This window comes from Python bivittatus, unplaced genomic scaffold, assembly GCF_059951505.1.
Source record: "Python bivittatus isolate LINGU-HERP-01145 unplaced genomic scaffold, Pbiv_v1 ctg000310_np1212, whole genome shotgun sequence".
Classification (NCBI taxonomy): Eukaryota; Metazoa; Chordata; class Lepidosauria; order Squamata; family Pythonidae; genus Python; species Python bivittatus.
Window position 1 is genome coordinate 4081002 of NW_028277054.1, and position 23820 is coordinate 4104821.

Sequence of the window (23820 nt, forward strand, 5' to 3'; positions counted from 1 at the left end):
AATTCCAGCTTAAATGCCCAAACGGAACTACTTTTTCTCCATGCCGACCCCTTCACGACATAAAAAAGACGCCAGCATCCCTAAATGTAGTTTCAAAGGGATGACCTCCAACGACGGGGGGAAATAAACTCCTTTTTATACACCCATAGTGCAGTAATTCATCAATCTTCATTTGCCGGACAGGTGAACGGATCCATGCTATTGGTCGAAATAAATTCTTCCCATTTTCAGGGCAAAAGAGGAAACCAAGGGGCAAGAGGAATATTGTACTAAAATAAAGTCGTTCGTGCCCTGAACATCTGGGCCATTTTCAGTAGGAGGTGGGCTCTTACACGGCAGGGTTCAATTGCAGGTCAAGTCCAGAATGTCACTGGCTGGGTTCACACATCACTCTCAGCCAGGTTCTCTGCAAGAAACGACAATTGGCCAAGATCACCCAACGTGCTCCCTCTCACCCAAACCATGGCAAGGCGGCAAGCCATTATGTAACCATGGCTTAACCCTGGCCTTGTGGATCTGCGAACCTCCATGGATAGCAGCTGTGCAAAAAATGTGAACACACCATTTGGAGGGTTAAATGGTTTTCTCACCACCTTTTTATCCCCCTTATGGCTGCCTCCGTCACTTGTTTCCCCCTGGAATAATTCCTACACCACCCCCACTGTCCCCGATTTCTTTTGCGCTTCTTGCCAACTCCAGGCTTAGCAAGTTACACTAGCAAGCAGTTGTTTATTCCGACACCCGCTTAGCCAAGCTATGGCTTAAGGCACCGTTTGAACTCGACCACTGCATCGGTCAATTAAACCCTAAGATTTCTCTCCACCTTTACAAGTTATGGCCGCAGGTGTGGTCCAAAAAGTCAACATGGAGGCCCCGGCGGTGCAAGCAAAGCTCTGCTTGCCACACACATAAAAACCAGGCAGAGCTTCGCTCCCACCGACGGGGCCTCCATGTTGACCTTTTGGACACCTGCGGATGTCCCTTTCCCCACGCGTCTCTCCTCCTGGCTTCCTCTGACTATGACCCGGGGCGAGATTTCCTTCATTTTTGCGCAAAACAGCAAGCCTTTCCTCGCGCAGAAAACCGACGGCCCGTAACTCGCAGCTTCGCTGGCCTTTCTGCGCGCGGCGGCGGTCGAAAGCGGACCCTCCCGCCGCGCGGACGGTCGGAAAGCGCTGGAAGGGATGGGGCAAGACTCAGGACGAGGAGGGCGGCTCCCCTGCTTTTTCTCCAGCTCTGGCACCTTGGCGTGCATCGTGGCAATACACCCGCGGCTGGCAGGGACGGGGCACGGCGGAGGCCGGGCGACGCTTCCTCAAGCGGCTGCGCCGCTTGCTGCTTTGAGGGCGAAAGCCCGACGGGGTCCCCTCGGTGGATTCCTTGGTGCTCCCTGAGCTCGGCTGGCTGCTCGCAGGCGTCCTCCTGGGGGCTCTTGCAGACGCGCTTCTCTTGGGGTCACCTCTGTCTGCTCCCGGCCTCGCCTGCCCGTCGCTCCCGGAAAAGCTCCGGACCCCTGCCTGGAAACGCGCGGCGGGGCTGAGCCGCCTCACCCAGACCCTCGCGCCTGAACTCGGCTTGCCTTTGCTGTTAAGTGTTAGCTCATCCGACGGAGATCTATCCGTAACCATCTCCTCGACCTTGGCAACTTTGAGACGGGGGGACTTCAACTCCCAGAATTCCCCAGCCAGCTTGTTGAAGCCCACCCGTCTTAAAGTTGCCAAGGTTGAGGAACCCTGATCTACAGCAAACCACGAATCACGAGTTGTGTGAAGACGGCGGGTATGGATGGGACGGGGGGAAACCGCTTGGAGGGGCCGGCGCGGGGTTATTTCAGCCTTCCCTTAAAACCCCCCAAAAGTCCTGGGGTCGACTGACCAGCGCAGCGCGTCGCATCCAAGCGCTCCCCCGCTCGCGGGCAGACCGGGGCTCGTTCCTCACCTCGCGCAAACCCCGCGGCGGACGGGCTGGCCGGGAGGCTCCTGCGCACTCCAACCCCGCGGCTCCTTCCCCAAAGCCGGGCGCAGCGCGAGGCTCGTCTGATCCTGCCCCGCCTTCACGCGCCCCTCCGCTGCCGAGCCCCCTCCCCGCTGCAGCCGCCCCGATTTGCGCGCAAGCCCCGCGCAGCGCCAACGACTGCCCCGGCCCGGCGGGTCCCCGCCTTCGGCGCTGCACGCGGCTTCCGAGGAATCGGGGCAACGGGCGGGCGTCCCGAGGGGAAACTGAGGCCGAGGTCAGCCGCTGCAGCCGCTCCCCGGGCGACGGCGGCTCCCCGCAGCCCGCCCTGCCCGCTCCGTCCGAGCCGGCCAGACGGGCGTCCCCGGCCTCGGCCTCGGCCCCGGCCCGGCGAGGTGTGGCGGGGCGGAGCGCACGAGCCGCGGGCCGCTTCTGCGCAGGACCCCGTCCTTCTGGGCGCAGCCCCCTCCCCGCTGCGTCCCGTTGCCGGCCAGGCGGGAGGGGAGGGGAGGGGAGGGCGGGCGCCAGCCCTGCTGGCCCGGCCCCCGAAGGCGGAACGGCCGGGCAGGGTGGGTCTCGGCGGCGGAGCGCCCAAGTGCCTTCCTCGCCCGGCGGGTGGGGGCGCAGAGACTGCTAGGCGCTGCTGCCGGCAGCCGGTGGAAGGCGAGCAGCGCGGAGGACGCAGCCCGGCCGGGCGGCCACACCGAGCGGAGCCGGGCGACCATGGAGGGGCAGGCAGAGCGTGCGCGCCGCCGCCCTCGGGACCCCCCCGGCTGGGGGAGCTTCTGGCGGGCGGGCCTCCTGGCAGGTAAAAGGGGCTGGGTCTCGGCGGGGGGCTCCGGCGGCCCTTTGGAGCTGGAGCCCGGCTGGTTTTCGCTTCCTCGGACAGGTCCCTGGCGATGCCCCGGGAGTGCCCGAAAAGCCTTGTTGTCCACGGAAATGCCGCCGCAGCTGGCTGTAGTTTGCTCCGGGTCAGGCGGCCCCAGCTGGCGCCTGCCCAGCTTTCCGTAGCCGTCGCCCGAGGTCCCTAACCACGGGTCGCGCTGGCTGCCAGGAAGGAGAGCTGGAGTCCAAAACATCTGCCAAGCAACTGGCTCAGAACGGGCGGGGGTCCTGCATTCCGCATGGCCGGGACCTCACTGCAGAGCCCACTCAGAAATAAGTCCTGCTGTTTTCAGGGGCGTTTATTTTCCTGGAAAGTGTCCCCCCCCCCCCGGGCAAATTTAGAATAGGTAGCTAATTGTTCATTCGATCAATTTTCGAGGTGGTCACAGAACAACTAAATGCTGTGACCAGAACAGCAATTCAACAAACTGTAAAACCCAAACTTAATTCATGGGGACTCCACACCCATCCTATCCCAGGGCCTGGGTGAACAAGCAAATGTTTAATCATTTCCCGAGCCACACGAATGGCCGGGGGGGGGGGGGTGTCATTTCAAGAGACAGGCAGGCACCTCAACAGCCCTAACCCCTAGGCTCAGCTTAACAAAGCACAGTTGCTGTATGCTCGTAATGTGCTGTGCCTAAATTATTAAACCAGAAGATGCTTTAAGGCAATGCCTGGTTCACACAACGTGCTAACATGTTGGCTAACTGCCCCCAATACACTGAAGACTACCAATGCAGGCTAGAAATACACGAGAGAGAGACAGAATTTGAACTCTGTGCCATCCTTCGCTTGTTGTCTGGATTGTTAAAGCTCAGATCTGGCTTAGCCTTGTCTATTTGAAGCCAATTGTTCAGAGAATGAACTTTTAACTGCTTTTCCTGGGGGATTAAAGAGTATTAGCAAATCCACAGTATAGATTTTCTACTATATACACGTCAGTATCTCTCATATATATGTAGCAGAAACCCGACATCGTGGATTTGCTAACACACATTGGTGTGTTCTTCTATTAAGGAAAATCCTGATCATTCAATATCTTCTCCATAAGGTGCTAATCCTGGATTAAATTTAGGATTAACACCTATAGACCTATTGATGTCTCCTCTAGGGCAACTCCATGTGTCCCACTTCTTTTGTGGCCCCTGTGTGAAAATGAGACATTTGGCTCATGCTTTTGACAGTAGTTGTCACAGGCAGATACAAAATAACCAGTCCACAGTCTCATATCCTGAAGATGTGCCTGGGCTTCAACTTCCAGAAATCTTAGCCATGCAAATGTGATGAGGAGTTCTAGGAATTACAGTCCCACCACATTTGGAGGGCACCAAAAGGAAGAAGTCTGGCTTATTCTTAAAAAATACACCGTAGATTTTAGTTCCTTTAGCTATCACTGTCATTTTTTTCTTTCTTCTTTGATAAGGGACTGTTCATTAGTTTTCAGGACCATTACCCCACCTTTCTAACAAATATTTAAGTAGATGGTGGTGGTTCTTCACTTCTCTATTGTGTTTGTCACCATTATTATGGATAAATATTTTGAAAGAGAGTAAATCTATAAGATTATTTTGAGGATCAGGCATATATTGATTAGCTAAGATTCTTCTGAGGATATAACTGTTGTTTGGCCACAATGGGTATTTTGACTGAAATGATGTTTCTCTCCTTTTTTTCCCTCCACATTCTAGCTTCCATCCTCAGTTCTGCCTTCCTGTTGACTCAGGCCCAGTCACCTACAACCGATTACAACATCTCAATCTTCATGAACCCACCAGAGGCATTAGAAGGGCAGGAAATCAATTTGACACTAAAACATGCCTCAGTCACGTTCTTTGTCTGCAACTGGTACCGAGAGACAGAGAATAAAGAAAACTTGATAGTCACTGTTTATCTACCTCCATTAGATGGAAACACACTTGGACCCGCCTACACTAAGCGTGAAACTCCAGGCTTTGGCTGCTCTCTACTCATTGCAAACTTACATCCGAACGACTCTGGAAACTACATAGTGACAAAGAGTGGACCTTCAGTGTCTGGGAGAGGGCTCATAAACATACAGGTCTTAGGTATGATTTACCTTCTCTGTGCAGTCTAAGCTCTTTCCTCTGCTGAACTTTGAAATAGCTCTCAGCTTTCATTCCAAATTCTGTTGAGTCTTCTGGGAAATACAATTTCTGTTTCTTCCAAATTATTCAAAAAAACTCTCATTCCTTATTCATGAAGACATGTTCTTGGTTCCAAGATCTCATGCCTGGTAGAGATGTGTCTTTTTCAAGGTATTTTCAGTCTGGGTTCATACAATTCCCTGAGCCATATAGTGATCTGCTTGGATGTTGGTTTAGCATGATAGGTGAAACCAGCCAGACCATCATATGTGATTTGTTTGAACCAGAGTTTATTAACAGACACAATTGGCAGGGTTTATATGTTGTGCTAAGCCATCAATCATAGTTAATCCTCAGGGGATGGCTTCACACAACATATTACCCCAAAACTAAACAACCACTTTCTGTCTTCACTCAGTATGTGAATTTGGCCATTGTGGTTTCTTCATCAAAGTGTGATAAAAACTAAATATGGCTTAGGGTGTTATACAACCACAGCCAATCTGTGTTCACAGAGAAATGGAGATTCTGTTTCAGATTCTGGTTGTAACTTCTGGTTGTTCTGGAGAAATGAGATGACTTTCCAGAATGTTAAATATGTTGTTGTTACTTTGATTACGTTTGCCCAGAATTGTGATTGGCTTAAGCTATAGAGTCTGTGGCTCCATCCATGATAGAACAAAGAATTGGGTGGCAAAGAGATTGAGGTGAGTGATGCTGTTTTTAAGTCTGTTAGCTTGATTCAAATAACTTAAATCCAGCTAAGCAATGAGGGGAATGTGACTTTGAATTGTGAGAAAAATGACATGTACCTGAACAATACATAAATGAAAATTGCATTTCTTCAAACAGTAGAAGGAACATGAGCACAAACATGCATGGGTTAATGCATTTTAGCATTATATTTTCATTAGGCTGGAGAAAATTGCTTGGCAAAAAGTAGAATGCTAGGGAAAAGTGTGTAAAAAAAGGCACAATGGGAGTAAGACCCACAAAAAGTGTGCCTTTTTAAAAAAAAATTGCAAAATTGTGTATAAGAAGTAAGGAACAAATAAGACTGGAGGAAAAAAAGGTGAAACTGAATTGACTGACCCTGAAACCTCTAATTGGAAGTTATCTCAAACCAATTCACAACATGAAAGTAGAGGACTGGACTCCGTTTCCATTTTGTGTGCACAGATGTCGCCTGCGTCTGACAGCCTCTTGGTGGATATCAATCATGGCTGGAGATACATGTTCTACCTGCCCATGTGCTGAGCTGTGGTGGGATTGACCACACCCAAATGGTGTGTGAGTTACATTTACTTGATCTGGCAGAAGCTCTACCATTGGATCCCCACTGCAAAATAATGTGTGATGATCCCCCAGTGACATATTCTTAAACCAGAGAATGCTTAGGGAAACTTGACTTCTCACTTGATTATTAAATACTTGATTTCCTATAGTTATACATACGTGGGCGTCCGCTGAAAAGTGTTGAGTTGGAGGTGATTTAAGTTGGTACCAAAGTTTTCTCCAATCTGTTTTCATTCCTGCATACGAGGTGTTATGGTGCTGTTCTTAAATGCATGTGTGAAGTGACCCCCGAGATTGCACGTTGCCGAGCAGATTCTGTGGAAGTAGTTTGATTGGAATGTTAAATTGTATTGCTGAACCGTGCTTTTGCATAGTGTGAATGGTCGCTCCTCAGTTCTGTATTAAATGCTACCATTTTTGCTAGACTTTGGAAAGGGCCCTTTGGGATATTGAATCTGACCTCCTGCTCAATGCAAAAAACCAAATTCAGATATCGCCAACAAATGGCTGTCCAGTCCAGCATTTCTCAACCATGGCAACTTTTAAGAGGTATGGACTTCAACTCCCAGAATTCCCCAGCCAGCACGCTTGGACTTCAGCACCCAGAATTTTCCAGCCAGCCAGCATACTTGGACTTCAACTCCCAGAATTCCCCAGCCACCATAGCTAAGAATTCTAGGAGCTGAAGTCCACACATCTCAATGTTGAGAAACATGGGTCTGGTCCTTGGTCAAGCATTTTCAGTGCAGGAGAGCTCACCACCATTATAACGGGGTCTGCTATCAAACTGTCTGGATTGTTAGGAAGCTTTGCAGAATTAATGACCTTGAGATCCCCATCAATCCCGTGACAATGCCTGAAGTCCAGCTTTAGTAGGAGAGAGGAATTTGTTAAAAGAAACAAGGCAAGACTAAGGTTAGGGATGACTACACCAAGCACCAGAAGGTTGGCTTCCATTAAAAGTCACCGTACGGTAAAAAAGCTTTGACCGTCAAATTTTGCTGCCTCGGTCAGCAAAATAGCAGCATGGCCCTCTACAATATAATTTGGACATCTTTCATGACTTAGACATCCCACTTTCCAAAAGTGTTCTGCTGTTGCAGGATGAGCTGGCAGTGTTTCCATCTTTCTTGCATGTAAATCTACCTCAGAACAGTTCCCCTGATTTGAGAAAAGACAGACTCAAGAATCATCGCTGCTTCCCTCCATCTATCAGCAGTTGGGCTTCCACCGTCCATTACCTGCACTGACTTTGATCAGAGTCAAGTGCTCAAACCAGCTTTAAGTAAAACAAGCGACAGGCCATCATTTCTGTAATTTGTGAATATTTGACTTTCTCTCCGATCACTTGGAGATCCTTCTTCACTAACCTATATTTTGACCCATCCACATTTTTCTTCTAAGTTACTTTCCCACATTTCTGTCTCGGCTCTAGAGGCTTCTAGATGGTTCCTGTGTAAAGATGGTAGCTTCAGACTGATATATAAATGTTACCTCTTTATTCTGGAGAGCTTGTATGAATATTTCTGGATGGGTTGACCAGTCCAGGCTCCCTGCTGTCTCTGACACTGGGTCGTTTCTCTTGAGTCTTCTGCATGCCTCTGTGAAGTTGAAACATGAGTGGGTAGCTCTTTGGAGTCTGTGATTTCTTTGGCCAGGCCTGGTGCAACAGGGCCCAGGATTGCCTGAAAAACCTGGATTTTTAAACTCTGAATGCCTCGTCCATGAATCTAACAAGAGCTAAAATGTTCAGAATTGCTCACTTGCTTTTAAAGAGTCTGGAGTAGTTCCTCTCTCTCCCAGTCATCTTCCTCTTTCCATGTGGCATTGCTAAGCTCTCTTCCTTGCTGTCTAGATCCCCTGCTTGTCTCCTGTGGTTCCTCCTCTTTGTGTTTGGCCATGGTGCTCGTACCCAACTCTTGCCTTTTTCTGCTCTTCCACCACCCTCCATACCAGCACCAGGCCCTCCCCAGGTCCTAGCCCCTTCCCCATTTCCTCACTCTCAACAGAAGGCCTAGCCCTCCCCTGGCGGAACACCCCCCCCCCCCATCCTTCACTTGGTTAATCACAAAGCTCACGGGGTGGTTTTGCGCTAGTCATTCCTACCCCAGCCTATCCTGCAGGGTTGTTTTGAAATAAAAGGAGACCCTGGAGTTCTCCCCTTTAAGATCTCAAAGAAAAAGTGGGGGAGCAATGCAGAAGTAAATAAATGTTATTGCATGGTACTTTAGATAAGACATATGCTGTGTTCGGAAAGTTCCAATATGGTACTTGTAGTAATGCTTAGTCATTCGTTTCCATGGATCCCATTGATGGAGTCCCCTTATTTTCTGCATTTTTGTCTCTGTACTTCCTGAGAGTGAATCTTCACTATTGTTTTGGGCTGCCAACAGCAGTGTAAATATGAGATCTGTTTGATTAAACAACTGACATCCTTGAAGAGGCGTAATTTCTCTCTTTGGAACGTTCTGTCTCTCTTGGGCCACAGAAGAACGTTTGTCGATTTGACTTTTTCTTCCCAGTGTGCCCACAGTGTGATGACCGAGACCCACAATTTCATTTCATTTTAATAACAATAAGTAGCTTCTTACTGTACATCAGCCTTTTCCAATCTGGCATCCTCTAGGTGGGTTGACTTCAAGTCCCATAATCCCCACCCAGCATTTCTTTTCTACATTTGGTGTGGAAGCTCTAAGTGGTAGCATCATTCCAAGCTACCTCTGTCCTACAGCAATTAATGCATTTGAAGTGCCTGAGAAGTTATTAGTGATAACAATAAAATCAATATTGTTCCAGGGATATCTCCAGGTCCTTGAGAAAATGCCCCTGTTCAGCACTTAAGCAGATTTTCAAGGCTAGTGATTGCATTCTCTTGTCTGAGAAGAGACACTAATGGTTGCATTTGAGAAATCTCATTATCCCAGGTTCCTGAATTTGAGGCTGTTAACAAACACGGCAAGGGGAACAGAGAAAGATCTTGTTTCTTGAGAGCTAATTTGGCTAAATTTCCTTTATTTTTCAAGCCTGACAACTATATTTTTCCTTCTTCTATACTTGAGATAGATTCTGCGGAAACAATTAGAGAACGGAGTAGGGTCAGCAGTTTTGGGAAACGAGACATCTCAATATGGTTACAAGTCAAGGTTTGAAGTCAGAAGGCCTCCTATTACGGAAGCCCAAGAAGGTTCACACTACCATTTTTCCCCCTTGCATAGTCCTGCTCATTTTTTGCTCTCCTGCTCTTCCCTTGTTTTACATTAACTCAATAGCTTTTTTTTTTAATTTACTGGCGTCAGGCCCAGATAAGGCTGTTGGCATCAGGAACCATTGCTCTTGTACGCAGATGAACATACAGTAGAAAAGATTAAACTGGGCAGCCTGTAACATCCAGAAGGAACTGAACCATTTGCTCTGATTGACGTTGGCAAGGAAGAAGATTGACTTTCAGGTTTATCACAGGCTGTACATTGAAAATGAAGGAATCTATTATAATAGGAGACTCACCTATTATTTATTCAAAAAAATTATACTAACCAAGAGCTGGTCCTCCAGAAGCAATTTACTCTCCTCTCTCTAACTAAACAATAAGTTTTCATCTGTTGTCTGTTCCCACATCAGTTTAAAAACCCTTTAAGGTGGAAATTATGAACAGCCTTGAAACTTAAAAGTCACTTTTTCTTTTTTTTGGCCTGAGTTTTCATAGCCAGCAATGCATGTCAAATAGGGCAAAATTAATCTGAGATCAAGGGGTTTATTGTCACTATAGTATTGTAGTACCTGGCTCTGGAATTATAATCACGAAATACAGACTAGCAAAGTAGATCAGTGGTTCCTCATGGTCATTATAGCACATTGCTATCGAAAAAGTAAATTAATTTATTTACTTCATTTGCATACCATACAAAGGTAGATCACTGTATGTTATGTTCACAACGAACAACTTTCAATTTTCTTGGAAGGAAGGCAAAAAGGAATATAAATGCCATCCTGGTTGGTTGGATAGAACAAGATTAGCCAGGTAAAATTAATGTGTGCCAAGAATTCTCTGATTTTTTTTTCTGCACTATAAAAAGATAAGGTCTCTCTCTAGTCAAGCTAAATTCCTGGTGACTTCATCAGTCTTGTTTTCTTGGCAACCATATAGAAAATAATTTGCCATTGTTATCATCCAAAATGTTTTTCAATTTTCAGTCTATTCTGTAGCTTCTCATCCAACTCTACTTAGCTTTTCTGAGCTCAGTCAAAGTTAGCTGAACGCCACTGCTTCCTGTGCCTTTCTGCGGTATACTGTGGCGCAAATCTTGCTGATGCTATTCATCATCTTCGCTATCCCCGCAGGATAGGAACGATCCAGGTGGCGTTTGATTGCATCACCTAATAAGGCCTTGCAATTCCCTCTGAAGACAAGTAGAATAGGAGCAGCCGTGTCTGAAAATGGTGCTGGCAAGGACAAGAGGTAGACAAGAAGGCAGCGTAGAAAACCCTTGAATGCAACAGTTTTGTGCCATGCAGCTTTTCCGTAACGAGTTCGGGAGAGTTGTCAGTGCTCGACAAAAGAGATCACATGGATGCGATTTCAGATGTTATCACACCCATGGGAGCTGCGCAGAAACTGAGAGAAGAGGCCGCGCATCTAGCAGCCTCATACCGTATTAGCTCCCACAGAGAGAGAAATGACTAGAGATGCACTGTACTTGTCATTCCTGCAAATGTGACATGCACAGTTCTTGGAATGTTTGACTAGGAAGGTGATTTTTTTTTCACGGAGGGAAAGCCACCTCATTGCTTTTCTTTAGAATGCAAAGCTCCGTTCCTAAAAACTCTTCTGGGTTTCTGACTCCGTCTTATTCCAGTGAAGGGAAACAAGGTGGAGGAGGCAGCGGCATATCTCGCTGATCTCTAGCGGGACTCCTAACATCCTAGCTTGAGGTATTTGATAACAAACCCCGTTCACCTGTAATCAAACCCCAAGCAACCCTTTACAGCAAACATTCCAGTGCTAAACTCTTTTGGATAGCAGATGCCTTTCCTAAAATGGTGCATCTTTGGTTCCTCAGTGGAACAGGCTATGGCTATAGATCTGAATTGCTTGCTCAGTGTGTTATTGTGAAGCACTCTGGTAATCGTACTTGCAGGCACGGGAAAAATGCATCCTGCTGATTGAGGTGGTTGGTGAATTAAAGTGAATTAAAGTGGCTTGATATTGGCTGGCTCCACCCCCTCCCCTCGTAATGTGATGTTTTCCATATTTTTCTAATTTATTCGCTAGTTTGCTGTCTTTGCTCGCTTCTGTTGCTTGGATCTCCTGTGTTCACCTGTCATCTGCAACATAGTGCCTTGAATACTCTTTCACCCAGTGCCCAATGCCGTTTTCTTCGGGATGTGTTTTATTTTCCATGTTCCTTTCTCCCTGAAGGTGTGTCTGCACTTGTTGGATTCAATGTTCATTTCAGTTAACTTCCTGGCTAATCAGCTTCTGTTTCTTGTAACGCTTCTTTCCGTTGGAATATCAGAATGCTTAAAACATAACACACTGCCATTTAAGCAGCTTAACTTATATTTACCCCAATTCATTTGATACAGGGTGCATGTTAAATATAGAGAGGAGCGCCTTAAATTGAAACCATAAAAAAGCCAGGTTTGGCTTCCCCTGAAACAGAAGCATTTGTAAGGCGTGCAAAACAAAGGAGTGTATAAAACACTCAGTTGACATCAGGTTCTAATCAGGGGTGCCACAACCATGCAGTCAAAGCCCCACCATGATGCACATAAAAACCAGGTTGGGCTTTCATTGTATGGTCATGGCCACCATCTTGACTGCAGACACTTGTAACTCTAAACATGGAGGAAAAGAGTGGGAAGGATTGCACAGGACTCTATGTAATAATTGCAAGGTGTTATTCTTTTAATGACAAATGATAGGATGAATATGTCTTCCATCAATACGGATTGCTAACTTGAGCAACGCCTGGAAAGGTTGCCAAGTTCCTAGCAAGAGCTATGGCTTGTGGAAGTGGGTTGATCCTTCTTTTCATAATTAATTGTTTCAGGTTTGGTTTCTCTGTGCTTTAAAGTTTGTGTTTTATGGATCTGGGACAATAAAAATATTAAAAACTGAACAAACTGGAAAAAATAAGAAAAGGCATTTGGCAAAGAGGTTTTGGTATTTCCTACCTGCAAATGTGTTCTTTGGACATCATCTCGGTTTGCTGGAATTTATTTTCTTCCTAAAATGGTCTCTCCTTCACTCCATAGGAATAGCGTCCCTCTTATGTTGCTCCATATATATGAAGAGCTTTCTGTCTTTTCATAGTGGATTGCGATGGTGATGACTTGGATAGCTGGATACTTAATCCCTATTTTTAGGGTTTATGTTCCTCTCTGTCTCTGGTCTTGACCTGCAGGTGTTAAGCACGGAGTCCTACAATATGCTTCTCTGTGATGTTCCCAAACTTCTGATGATTGTTGTATCTATCTGTTTATAATAGGTATTTGATTCTTTGGTTCTTTCCTTGGACTTTGTAATGTGCTTAAAATTGGTGGTGGTGATGGTGGTTGACTTGCTTCCACAGCAACTTGGAGCCTCTTTGCAACTTTTCTATCCCCGCAGGTGCTGTCTATAAAGTCACCATCACAGGCCCTTCTCATGCTATAGAAAACCATCCTGTCACTTTGCGGTGTTCCTCTCTGGGTAGCAATGTTTCCTACTCCTGGTTGAAGGGAGGCCAGCTGATTGAAGCAGGAGGGAATACCCTTCTGGAGAGCAACAGCCAGACCCTCACGCTCCTTTCAACTTCTCGGAGTGACGCGGCCAGCTATACCTGCTCTGGGGAAAATAGCTTCTCTTCCAACAACAGTGAGCCTCACTGGCTTGAAATCTTCTGTAAGTTTAGGCTGGCAGGCTGGAGGCAGTGAGGTCTCCATTCCCACCCAGCCAGTAGCTAACCACCAAGTAGCCCCTTTTAATAGACTCTCGATAGAAGATAAATGGCTTTTGACACTCTCTCCTCCCATGTCTAACTCAAGATAGCTGGCTTTAGAAGGGAGGAGAACCAACCCAAAATAAATTTGCTATCTTAACCATGTGATTGGTTCTAGCCTCCCTTTCTTATTCTTGGAATGGTCGGTTGGTAGTTAATCTGCATCCGATGAGGATGGGACTTTGACCCTTCCATTTTGTGTATTTTTCCTGAACCGCCTACATGATGACCATCCATTCAGCCCAGGGAGTTGAAAGAAATTCATGCCGAATCTGAAGGCAGCAGGCAGGAAATGTTGCTGATTTGGGGTAGGATCCAGTCCTGTAACTGATTACCAGTGTCCAACAGACACAAAGCCACAGCGTGTGCTTTCCGTCAACCAAATTGGGGGTCCGTTTGACACGCTTTCATACCAAATCTGGCAAATCACAATAGTAGTTGTAGAGATCAAAGCAAATATCTTGTGTGTGACTCCCCTTGACCAGTAGCCTTGTTGGAAGAATGTCATTGTAGAGCTACAAACTTCTAACCAGCTGTTTGCTCCTCAAATGAATGCCGAAGGAAAAGCTTAACCATAGGAACCTTCCTCTTCATTTGAGCTTGAAATTTACACCTTGGCAAGTAAAAGAAGACCCAGGAAACTGGAGCTAATTAATGTTTTGAGAGGTTATTATTGTTGGATTTTATTCACACATCCCATAATAGTGTGCTCCCTGGCCTTCCGCTTCCTGGGATTTTTCTCTATAGAGCCAGCATATTGTTACACCAAAAATGGGGGGTTGTATTTTCAGACATAGTGCCATAGTAGCATCAATAGTTTGCTAAGTAGCGTGATCTTTTCCAACCTGTAACTTTCCTATGTTTGCTCCAGACGGGCCTGATCATCCCGTAATCAGCCCCCTACAACAAATTTATAATGAGCATTCCATCCTCATCCTCTTCTGCTCTGCCATCTCTAACCCACCTGCAAAATTTTCTTGGTATCTTAATGGGGAACTACTGGAACATCAGAATAATTCTCACCTGATCCGGCGTCTTTCTCTGAACAATGCTGGAAACTATACTTGTAATGTTACCAATGAGGAAAGTGGACTTTTCAACTACACCATACTGGAGATCAGCATTCTGGGTGAGTAGCTTGGATGCCCAAGCTCACTCATATCTATTGGAGGACTTGCTGTTGGTGATTCCTCTGGGTACCTTTTTGTTGTTGTGACTCTGTCCTTCCTTCCTGTCATCTTGAAACATTCTTTTCAGATCTCTGCATGGATATGATTTTGGACATACCTGCCTTTCTGTTTGAGTGTTCTTGTCATGGTACTCCATTCTGGTACTTCACCATGACTACCTCAACAGACTGTTCCTCTTTTGTTTTGATTTCTTTCTTATTCTAAACCTATGATCTTTGGTAGACTAGATTCCATCTGGTTCCTCCAAGGACCAAAAGTCATTCCACTTCAAAGGATATCCCCTATGCTGTCACCTCACCATGTCACCATCAGGGCTTCTCATTTATGATACCTCCAATTCAGATACTGGCATATTTTGAGTCAGTTCTGTTATTCAGGTCAAACTGAGTTCATTGCCTTGCCTTTTCCAATACTGTGACCTTGTATTTTCCTCCCTCTCAGCGTGAGAACCTGGATAACTAAAATCAGTTGTGCATTTTTATTTAGTCTTTTGTTCTTTTTTTGGGCACCCTCTTTAACCCTGTTTCTTTTATATCTTTGGCACTGAATGTTTCCAGCTGGCCAATTTCTGGCTAAGATTTCAAGTCCACCTATTAATATTCACTCTGATGCTATAGGTGCCAGATATTATTTTCTTCCATTTATTTATCTGCCTCAAACTTGCCTTATTTGGGGTTTACCTCCATCAGTTTCGCCCTTCATGGATGTTGAATGTCTCAGAAGTGGTTCAGAAAACCCTCTACTGCTTTGCAGTGAAGCAACAGATGCCTTGTTTCTGAAAATGTAAACCTTATCCTTCCTTTTTTCATTGCTAAATTTTCAGCTGAACTTTATTTTGGCCCCTTCTTCCCCCAAGCTTCCATTTTAGCAGTCATCCTCCACTGACCATAAGATGTACCTTGACAAAAATCTTGCAGTCCAGGAGAGGCGATTGATTTATATCAAAGTTCTCCATCCTTTTCATTCGGTAACCATTGCTTCATACCTCATGGCTGTAACACCTGATTGACCAACGTATCCTAAATGCATAGAGGCTCACCTCTCAGCCACGGATCTTACTGCACAGCCCCTTCTGAATGGAAATCTGAGATTAGATCTTGAAGTCCTGTGTCAATTAGCGACAATGAAGAAGAGGCCCACTTACATCAGACGTTTGTCTCAAATAACAATTACCCCCTGCTTCCCTTTTTTCTCTTTCTACAGAGGCCATCAAAAATATCACCATCAGTCACCCTGCCAAGATTTTCGAGACTAACACTACACATCTCAACTGCACAGCCTCAGGCTCTGATGTTTCCTATTATTGGCTTAAGGGGAACCAGAGCCTGGAGGTTGCAGACCATATTTTTTTAAGCAGCAATGGTCAGAACCTTACCTTGAAGCCAACAAAACGGCAAGACTCGAACCGCTACACTTGCTTTGGAAATAACAGCTTCTCTAGCAACTTCACCAGCTACACTCTGAATGTCCTCTGTAAGTCTGGTTTTACCGTTGAGGGATGATTGAGATTTGGGGATCTGGGGACCTAGCTCCCAAACAAGTGTGTGTAAGAGTCTAGCTTCTAAAGGGGGGAACGTATGACCAAGTTCTAACAGATCAATTCAGAGCCAAGGGTCCACTGTTCCCATTGCACTCCCTTGATCTGATCCCTTTTCTTCTGCATTTGGACCACCAACACTCCCCCTTGCAACACACCAACCACCACCGCTATCAAAATCCCTAGGGCAAGTGGATAGATAGATAGATCATCCTAGCAGGATTTACTTTGATTTGGAGCTGTACCAAACAGGTGAGTCAGTCTGAGAAATTGCATCATTCCAAAATATAATAACCTGATGTAGGAGGCCCTATCATTAGTAGACAGAATTAGATTTTCACCTCAGGCTGCATATAATAATGTCATGTTGAACCCTAATCCAAGGCAAGTGTTAAAGTAAGAGTCATCTGCCAGTTGTATGTGGAATGGAGAAGGACACCATTCTTTGTGTGAAGCTCCAAAAAACCCTGGGCCAACCATGTCAGTTTGAAGATTACTTGAAGGATCTGTGTGAAATGGAGACAACCTAGTAGTCTGGAACTCACCACCTGTATGGGCAGTAGGAGTCTCTCCAGCAGCCTGGACAGAAATTGTTTTCAAACTCTTAAAATGTCAAAAATTAACTAAACGCAAGTCCTTGTTTAAGCAAGCCATGCTTTACAACATTGGGTGGCATTCTGTACATCTTCTGATACCTGGAATGTGTAACCATGTTGCCAGAATGTTATTTTAGAAAAAAACATTTCTTCCTTCTTTTACACCAGGTTCCTCAACCTTGGTGACTTGAAGATGTGTGGACTTCAAGTCCCAGAATTCCCCAGCTAGCCATACTGGCTGGGGAATTCTGGGAGTTGAAGTCCACACATCTTCAAGTCGCCAAGGTTGAGGAACCTGGTTTTACACCATCCCCTTCTCCAACTGCTTGTTACAGACCACACCCAAAGAACCAGAAGAAGTATTTACTTCTTCTGCAAGTTGAAAGCACAGCTTCCCTCTTCAATTCCTTCCAGGCCCCAGCTGTGCTTATTATTCCTGAAACAGAGTTTAACATTTTCTGATTGGTTTTGCTTACACGCCACCTGCAACTTGAGAAAGTAACATCAGGCTGCTGAAACTAGCATAACTGAAAACATGGATTGGACCCCACTCTAGCTAGTTGGCTTAGCTTTCCATTTTAGGTCCACTGTTTTTGCTCCGCTGTGTGGCCAGTGTACCCCAGGTCATGGTCACTGGGCTTCCTGAGAATTTTAAACTCTGGAAGCCAGCTCACACCAAAGATGAATTGAAAGAAGGGCCAAGTTAAACCACTTCCACCTTTCCTCCTTTTGCTGGAAAAGAATGTGGTGTTCTGAGCTCTCAGTAGGCATGAAACTGAGTTAAATAGATAATTGGACATCCTCTAAGGCTACTGGAAGGTGTGTGTGGGCTGCCCAACTAAACAGCCCTTGGGCGATCTCAATTTCTGAAGGCAACTCCTCCCTACATACCACATGTATGCCGAGATCAACGTTGCATCCCCAAACCAAAGGCCCGGGCGTGCGTGATTCCAGCTCTTGAGGCTTTTGACTGAACTTGGCATCTGAATACCCCCACACGCAAGTACACTGGCCTTCCCCAACATGTAACTCTCCTGTATTTGCTCCAGATGGGCCTGATGCTCCTGTAATCAGCCCCAGTGTGCAGTTTTATGCAGAAAGCTCCAATCTCACGCTCTCCTGCCAAGCTGACTCCAACCCAGCTGCAAACTATACATGGTATTTCAAGAGTTCTACATATCCAGGGAAGACCTTCCAGATTTTTAATTTATCTTCTGTCCACAATGGGAGCTACAAATGTGAGGCCTACAACAACGAGACAAAACTCTCCAGCTCTAAAATCCAGCCTGTCTGTGTACTGGGTGAGTATATACATGGTTGCATATACTTCTGGTCTCCAGAAGGAAGTTCTTCTAAACGGGGTGATATTTCGAATGCTAGTAACTGATATACCTGTCTCATTTCCTGTCTCCATGGGGCTCATCCTGGATTGTCCAGATCCAATCCCACCTTCTGTTTTTTGCCTTTCATTCTATTTATTATACATGTTTGGGTATTCTTGTCTCCCTGACAGCTCCTTCTCCTTCATCTACACCTCTTTTCGGTATTTTGACAGGGGTTCTGTCCCCAGGTGATCCTGCATGACTGGGTTGGATTTAAATAATTTGCCTTGCAACGGACTCTTCAGAAGTCGTCACTGGAATGCCTCTTTCCTTGTTTCATGAAAATCTCATTGCTTTGGCCACCTCCTTGTATGGTTTCTGTTCATGACTGTTCTTCCTAAGGCATCTTCTTATGTCCTGAAACTGGATTCCAATCTTGATGCAGCTACTTACTGTTCCCTTCAAAGGTTTGAAGTTCACAACCTCTTCCTTTCACTGTCCCTCTTTGTTGCCATAGGATGATAATTGTGAAATCTGTATCATGGATTGACCAAAGATATATAAACCAAATTAGAACTTCACTTGTCTCCTGTCACTCCATACTTCTCCAATATTGTTGCAATTCTTCATGCTGAACTGTAAATATATTCAGTGGTATAATTTCTTTTCTTTTCTTTTCTTTTTTCTTTTCTTTTTTTCCCTTTTGGTCATCGCTGGACGATATTGAGGGAACTGAAATTTAAAAGACCAAGCACTTGGTGTCTTCTCCCTTTCTCCACATCGTTCATTTCTGTTACGGAGAAAGTGTCTAATTTTATCATTGCGATTTTCCAATCTTTTTTTAATACCAAATACCCACAGCATAAGAAACACAGTCATTAGGACTGATATCTCCTCATCAGTTTAGGGATGTTCATTTTTAGAATGTTCTATCTACAATAACTGGAAAAATTCTGAAGGTTGAAGGTTGTTTTTCCTAACCTCTGCCCCTTATCTAATAGTCTTAATTCTGGAAAGTCCTGAAAAGAATGAATGAAGATAAGATGCTATTCCAAAAAGACATGCATAGAAGGATATTATTTTATTTTTATCCACTTCAAAATTACTACCTATGGGTAATAAGGTTATTTTAATGGCAGTTAAGCATTAGTAGAGTAGGTTTATATTAAGAGTTGCTAGATATTAATGGCCGATATTCAACTTTATTATTTCCATGGCTACAATAATGATCACCAAAAATTCCACAAAGTGTTGCTTGATGTTCTGTTCATTGGGGGGAATATAGGGAATGTATGGTTGGTCAGGGTATACATTTCCAGATTAAATTATGACAATCTTGTGTGCATACAGAGAGCACCTAATAGCTGTGGTGTTGGGTGCCACACGGATAGAACTGGAAGGAGAATGCAGTCGGATGCATTTATCAGGAACGCTGAACTTTTTTGACATCGATGCAACTTCTGCAGTGTCTCAGCTTCAATTCCTGTAGAGTTGCTTGGACTATTTCCCCTTTCAAATGATAACCACTTTAATGAACAGTGTTTTCCTTTTACTCAGAGCTGTTTGGAATCAGAGTTCTGGGACAGCCATTTCAGGCTTTTAGTAGAAAACTTTTAACATCTCTAACTGAAAGATGCTTCCTAAAATTGAAACTAAAAACTAAAATCACACTTTACTTTTAAGGGGCCATGCAAGGGTGTCCACAGTGATCAAAAAAGTAAAAATGGCAGCTGCAGTGGTCTGATTGAAGCCCAGCTTTGCCATCTTGACTTTTTTGACCTTATTCTGCAGACCCTCCTGCAGCCATAGATCAAGCCCTCTTTGGTAAGTGCCTTTATTTGTGTCATGATAGGCTCTCACAGGCTTAGCTGGTTAGATGTTCCACCATATAAATTCCCACCCAGTGCCCATGTTCAGAGACCCAGAAGAAACAGTGAGAGACCTTATGACCAGACATTACTTGAAATGCAGAGTTGGACAAAAATAATAAGAAAGGTCTCCAGACCAGGCACATATCTGATCCCATATCTGTATGCCCTTGAAAATTCTCAGACACCAGAAGTAGAAAAGGGCCCTGGCTAAATGATTGCAGTTTTTTTACCAGGCAAAGACCAAAATAAGATATTTGATCGCTATCATAAGATATTGGCACTGATATTTGAGGCTGCTTTGTAACAGAGATGGAAGACTCTGGAGCTGTCAGCGAAGTGGAGAGAGAAGGAACCATCTGTCAGTCCCACCTTAAGAAGTATTTGCATGGTGAAACCATTTCAGTAGCTAGTTTCTTTTGTGAAACAACAGCTTAGCCATTGATGGGGTCGATGTTGTTTGCTTCATCTTCTTCTACTTTGTGTTCTGCAAAGTGTGGATTCTGAAGGACCTTTTCATGATGCAGGAAGTTTCCTGCTGAAATTTTGCAGTTGCACAGGAGGGAATTCATTCAGGACATCGTGACTTAGAGAATTAGACTAATAATGGCGTCTGATTTGAAAAGATCCAAATCAATAAGGAAAAGACTGGCTAAGGAACTAAAGTTTCAGAGTTGAATTTTTTTGTTGGATTGCCAGCAGAATCCTCTTGCAAGTGTTGAATGGCCCTTTAGGAAGTGCCCATTGGGCAGCGTTACACCGATATATCTGGGCTTCTTCCCCTACAAAAGCATTTAGAATGTAGGAGTTATGGATTTGTAGCTCTCGTACATGTTTCCAAGACCTGAGCTACAAAAATAATCAGGCCTATGTAAGAAGGCAACCATAATTGTCCCTGACTAGGGGTTCTGTAGGAAGGAAAACACAGGCATATAGGGACCAGTTTTCTGAGAAGTTGGGGTGGGAACTTCTCAGAACATGAGCACTGGGTGGGAATTTTCAATCACAACCCATCCTAAAAACGTCTAGTCCTTATGCCAAGTTGAGGGAACAAAGAGGGAGATCAATAATATTTCTAGCAGCCTGTCCCTGACTTATCAGGAAAACCAGATTTGCAAAATATAAATAGCAAGAAGCTATGTAGAAATTAGAGGAATTGGGAGACTTGGATCAGAAACAAAATATAGGTGGGGAGGAGAGGTTGGTGGACAATTCAGATTGCCTGAATGGGGAGAGTTAAAGCCTATAATCCGCAGAGCCCTGACTGTAAATTAATTTGTACGGCACCTCTAGTAGCCTATATGAATGCCCCTCATGGCAAGTTGCCAAGCTAATGGACCATAGGATCTACCTGGTTCTAAAAAACCTTTCCTGCAGGTCCAGCTCCAGTTTCCACCGGCTTTTGGGAGGTTTCCACTGGACTGGTGCCTTCCATTGTCCCTGGTGACATTATAACATGCAGTTTAGGACTTTGTACCATCAGGAGGTTGCATCTTGGCAAGAGAAGCCAAACAGCAAATTAGAATGGAAGGGAGAAGCTAATGAGAGTGGTGATCTGCAAAAGTTGATTTCTCCTGGGGTTTGGGTGATCGCTTTCTTTCCTGGCATTTGAAAACTGTTCCTTTGTTTTGAGGCTGACCTGCTCCGCCCTTTCATCTGTGCTTCACCCCATGCTGTCTCGGGGTCCTAAAATGGCTACGGGGGCACTGATTTTCACCAGTATCTTATTTCAACCCACATGCAAAGAAAATACTGCCTCCCAAATAATATTGTAACCCAGGGTTCCTCAACCTTGGCAAGTTTAAGACGGATGGACTTCAACTCTCAGAATTCCCCAGCCAGCAAGGAGTTGAAGTCCACCCGTCTTAAAGTTGCCAAGGTTGAGGAACCCTGTTGTAACCAATACTAAATTTTTTCTTTGCTTTTTTTTTTTTTCCCCTCCTTGGGCCCATGAAATTTAATTGCTAGAATATGGCACAGCATGATGGTTTCTACAGCCACCTGGGGAACATCCTTGGCTGATGCAGACATGTCTGGATGGGATCCACAGTGTGCAATGATTGCAGGGTTTCTCAACCCTGCTGCTATCAATCTTTGCCCTCCCTCCCTCTTTTTTTAATTTTCTGCTGTGTATTGTGCCTTCTTATGTTGGCAGCAGCCCACTTTGGCAAACCCACTAGACTGCTCTGATCACAGGAACCATCTTGTCCCCACCTTAGGAAAACCAGTCTGATGCCAATCTTGGTATCATTGTTAAGAAAAAAAATGAGGAAAGGTGCTGGATTCCAGCACTAAAACTATAGCTGCTATTTGAGAAAATGCCTGTCCTCCGTACAAGGAAATTCTCTAAAAAGAGTGTTGTGTTTTTTTTTCTCACCAACTTCTCTAACAACAGTTCCCATGGCCTGTTACTCATTGCTTTTCTTTCTCTCTCTTTTTTTTTTCCATGATTATTTTGAATCCGTTCAGCTCTTCAAGAAAACAAAGGCTCCCTCTTTATTATTTATGTGTTGCTCCATTGTCTTCTCCCAGTAGCAAAATAGTCTTTAGATCGTTTCTCTAAACAAATGAAACACCCAGCTAAAGTTAGAAAGCAGGGAATGAGAAAACAGAATAAAATCGATTTTGCAAACAGCCTTTTTGACTCTAGGCCAGTATTTCTCAACCTTGGCCGCTTGAAGATGTGTGGACTTCAACTCCCAGAATTCCCCAGCCAGCCATGCTGGCTGGGGAATTCTGGGAGTTGAAGTCCACACATCTTTAAGCAGCCAAGGTTGAAAAACCTTGCTCTAGGCTTTCAAAACTCAATAAAATGTGGAATCTAAAATGTAAGATGCCTGGCAGAAAAGCAATGAAGGTCAAAGTAAGAGCGTCAGAATATGAACATCAGAGACCATACCTGTATGCAAGGTAATTTAAATGGAAAGTTCATAACCAACAGGTCTCAGTGAAAGCCCACCACCCTCCAGATATTATATTTGTTCTCTGAGACTTTCCAGAAAGCACGGTGGAGTGGCGGAGTCTCCTCAATCAACAGATGGGAGGTTGAGCTGGTGCGAGGTCAGTTTCACTGGGCATCAACCAAAGCCCACTCCGTTGTAGAGAGCCTGCATGGATTTTGGGCTGCAGCCCAGAATTTTCTCGAGAAGAATACCGAGAAACAAAGCAGAGAGGTCAGTTGGGGTTTGAAAAGTGCCAGGGTAGGGAGCAGCCTCACCCATTTCCCTTCTGATTGATGGGGATCCCGCAACTGCCACCTCTGCAATGGCAGCCACTCTGTGAGACCACTTCCAGTCACTCTCCAAATTCCAAGGGGGGTTGCCAGCCCCCCCCGCCCGTGTTGTCTGCTGGTGCCCGTTGCCTGCTGGCTTCCAATGAAGCAGGTTCTGAGAACAGCAAGAAGGTGCTACAGTCTTTGCACAATTTATGCCCTCTCTGAAGGCTGGCACCAGCTGGGCCTACAACAATAGCAAGTACTGAGGCAGTTGTGAAGAGAAGGAAGCCCACCCTCTTCTGCCCTCCACTCCTCCATGTCCTGCTTCACTTTAAAATAAAAATGTCCAGCACCCTCCTTCAGGCCTTGGTTATCAGCATCCTGAGTCTTCATCAGGGTTATCAAGAGGTCTTAGAGCAGAGTTTCTCAACCTTGGCAACTTTAAGATGGGGGGACTTCAACTCCCAGCATTCCCCAGCCAGCATGGCTGGCTGGGGAATGCTGGGAGTTGAAGTCCCCCCATCTTAAAGTTGCCAAGGTTGAGAAACACCATCTTAGAGAATGCCCAGCCCAATACATTGAAGAGAAAGAAAAAAAACAATTAAAATACCATCTTCTCATAACCTCCTGAACGCTCATGCTAATGATTCCACTGAATTGTTTGTTTCAAAGCACACATCATGAGCCAGTCATTCTCAACCACATATCCAAGTCTTATTGAAGCACAGCTTGCTGGTTCCTTAGAAGTGGACCTAAATCTAGGATTCTTGGAGAGACTTCTTAGCGGAGAGTTGTTGGTGATAACTATCGCCGTCTGCCGGCTGAATTGGCTTGAAGGGGAGAGGGGGTAAGGTGATGGACCCACCTTTTA

General features: G+C 45.2%; 1 protein-coding gene across 1 annotated transcript in view; it reads left to right on the forward strand.

Moving 5' to 3' along the window:
* The first annotated feature begins 2158 nt into the window (after nucleotides 1–2158).
* LOC103056657 (cell adhesion molecule CEACAM6-like) overlaps nucleotides 2159–23820 on the forward strand; it is a 31859-nt gene continuing 10197 nt past the window's right edge. Inside the window, exons 1-4 of the mRNA XM_088139878.1 lie at nucleotides 2159–2761; nucleotides 4530–4907; nucleotides 15616–15885; nucleotides 17595–17846. Coding sequence (XP_087996004.1) covers nucleotides 2677–2761; nucleotides 4530–4907; nucleotides 15616–15885; nucleotides 17595–17846 — 985 coding nt within the window. The 5' untranslated portion in view covers nucleotides 2159–2676. The remainder of the gene's footprint in view (nucleotides 2762–4529; nucleotides 4908–15615; nucleotides 15886–17594; nucleotides 17847–23820) is intronic.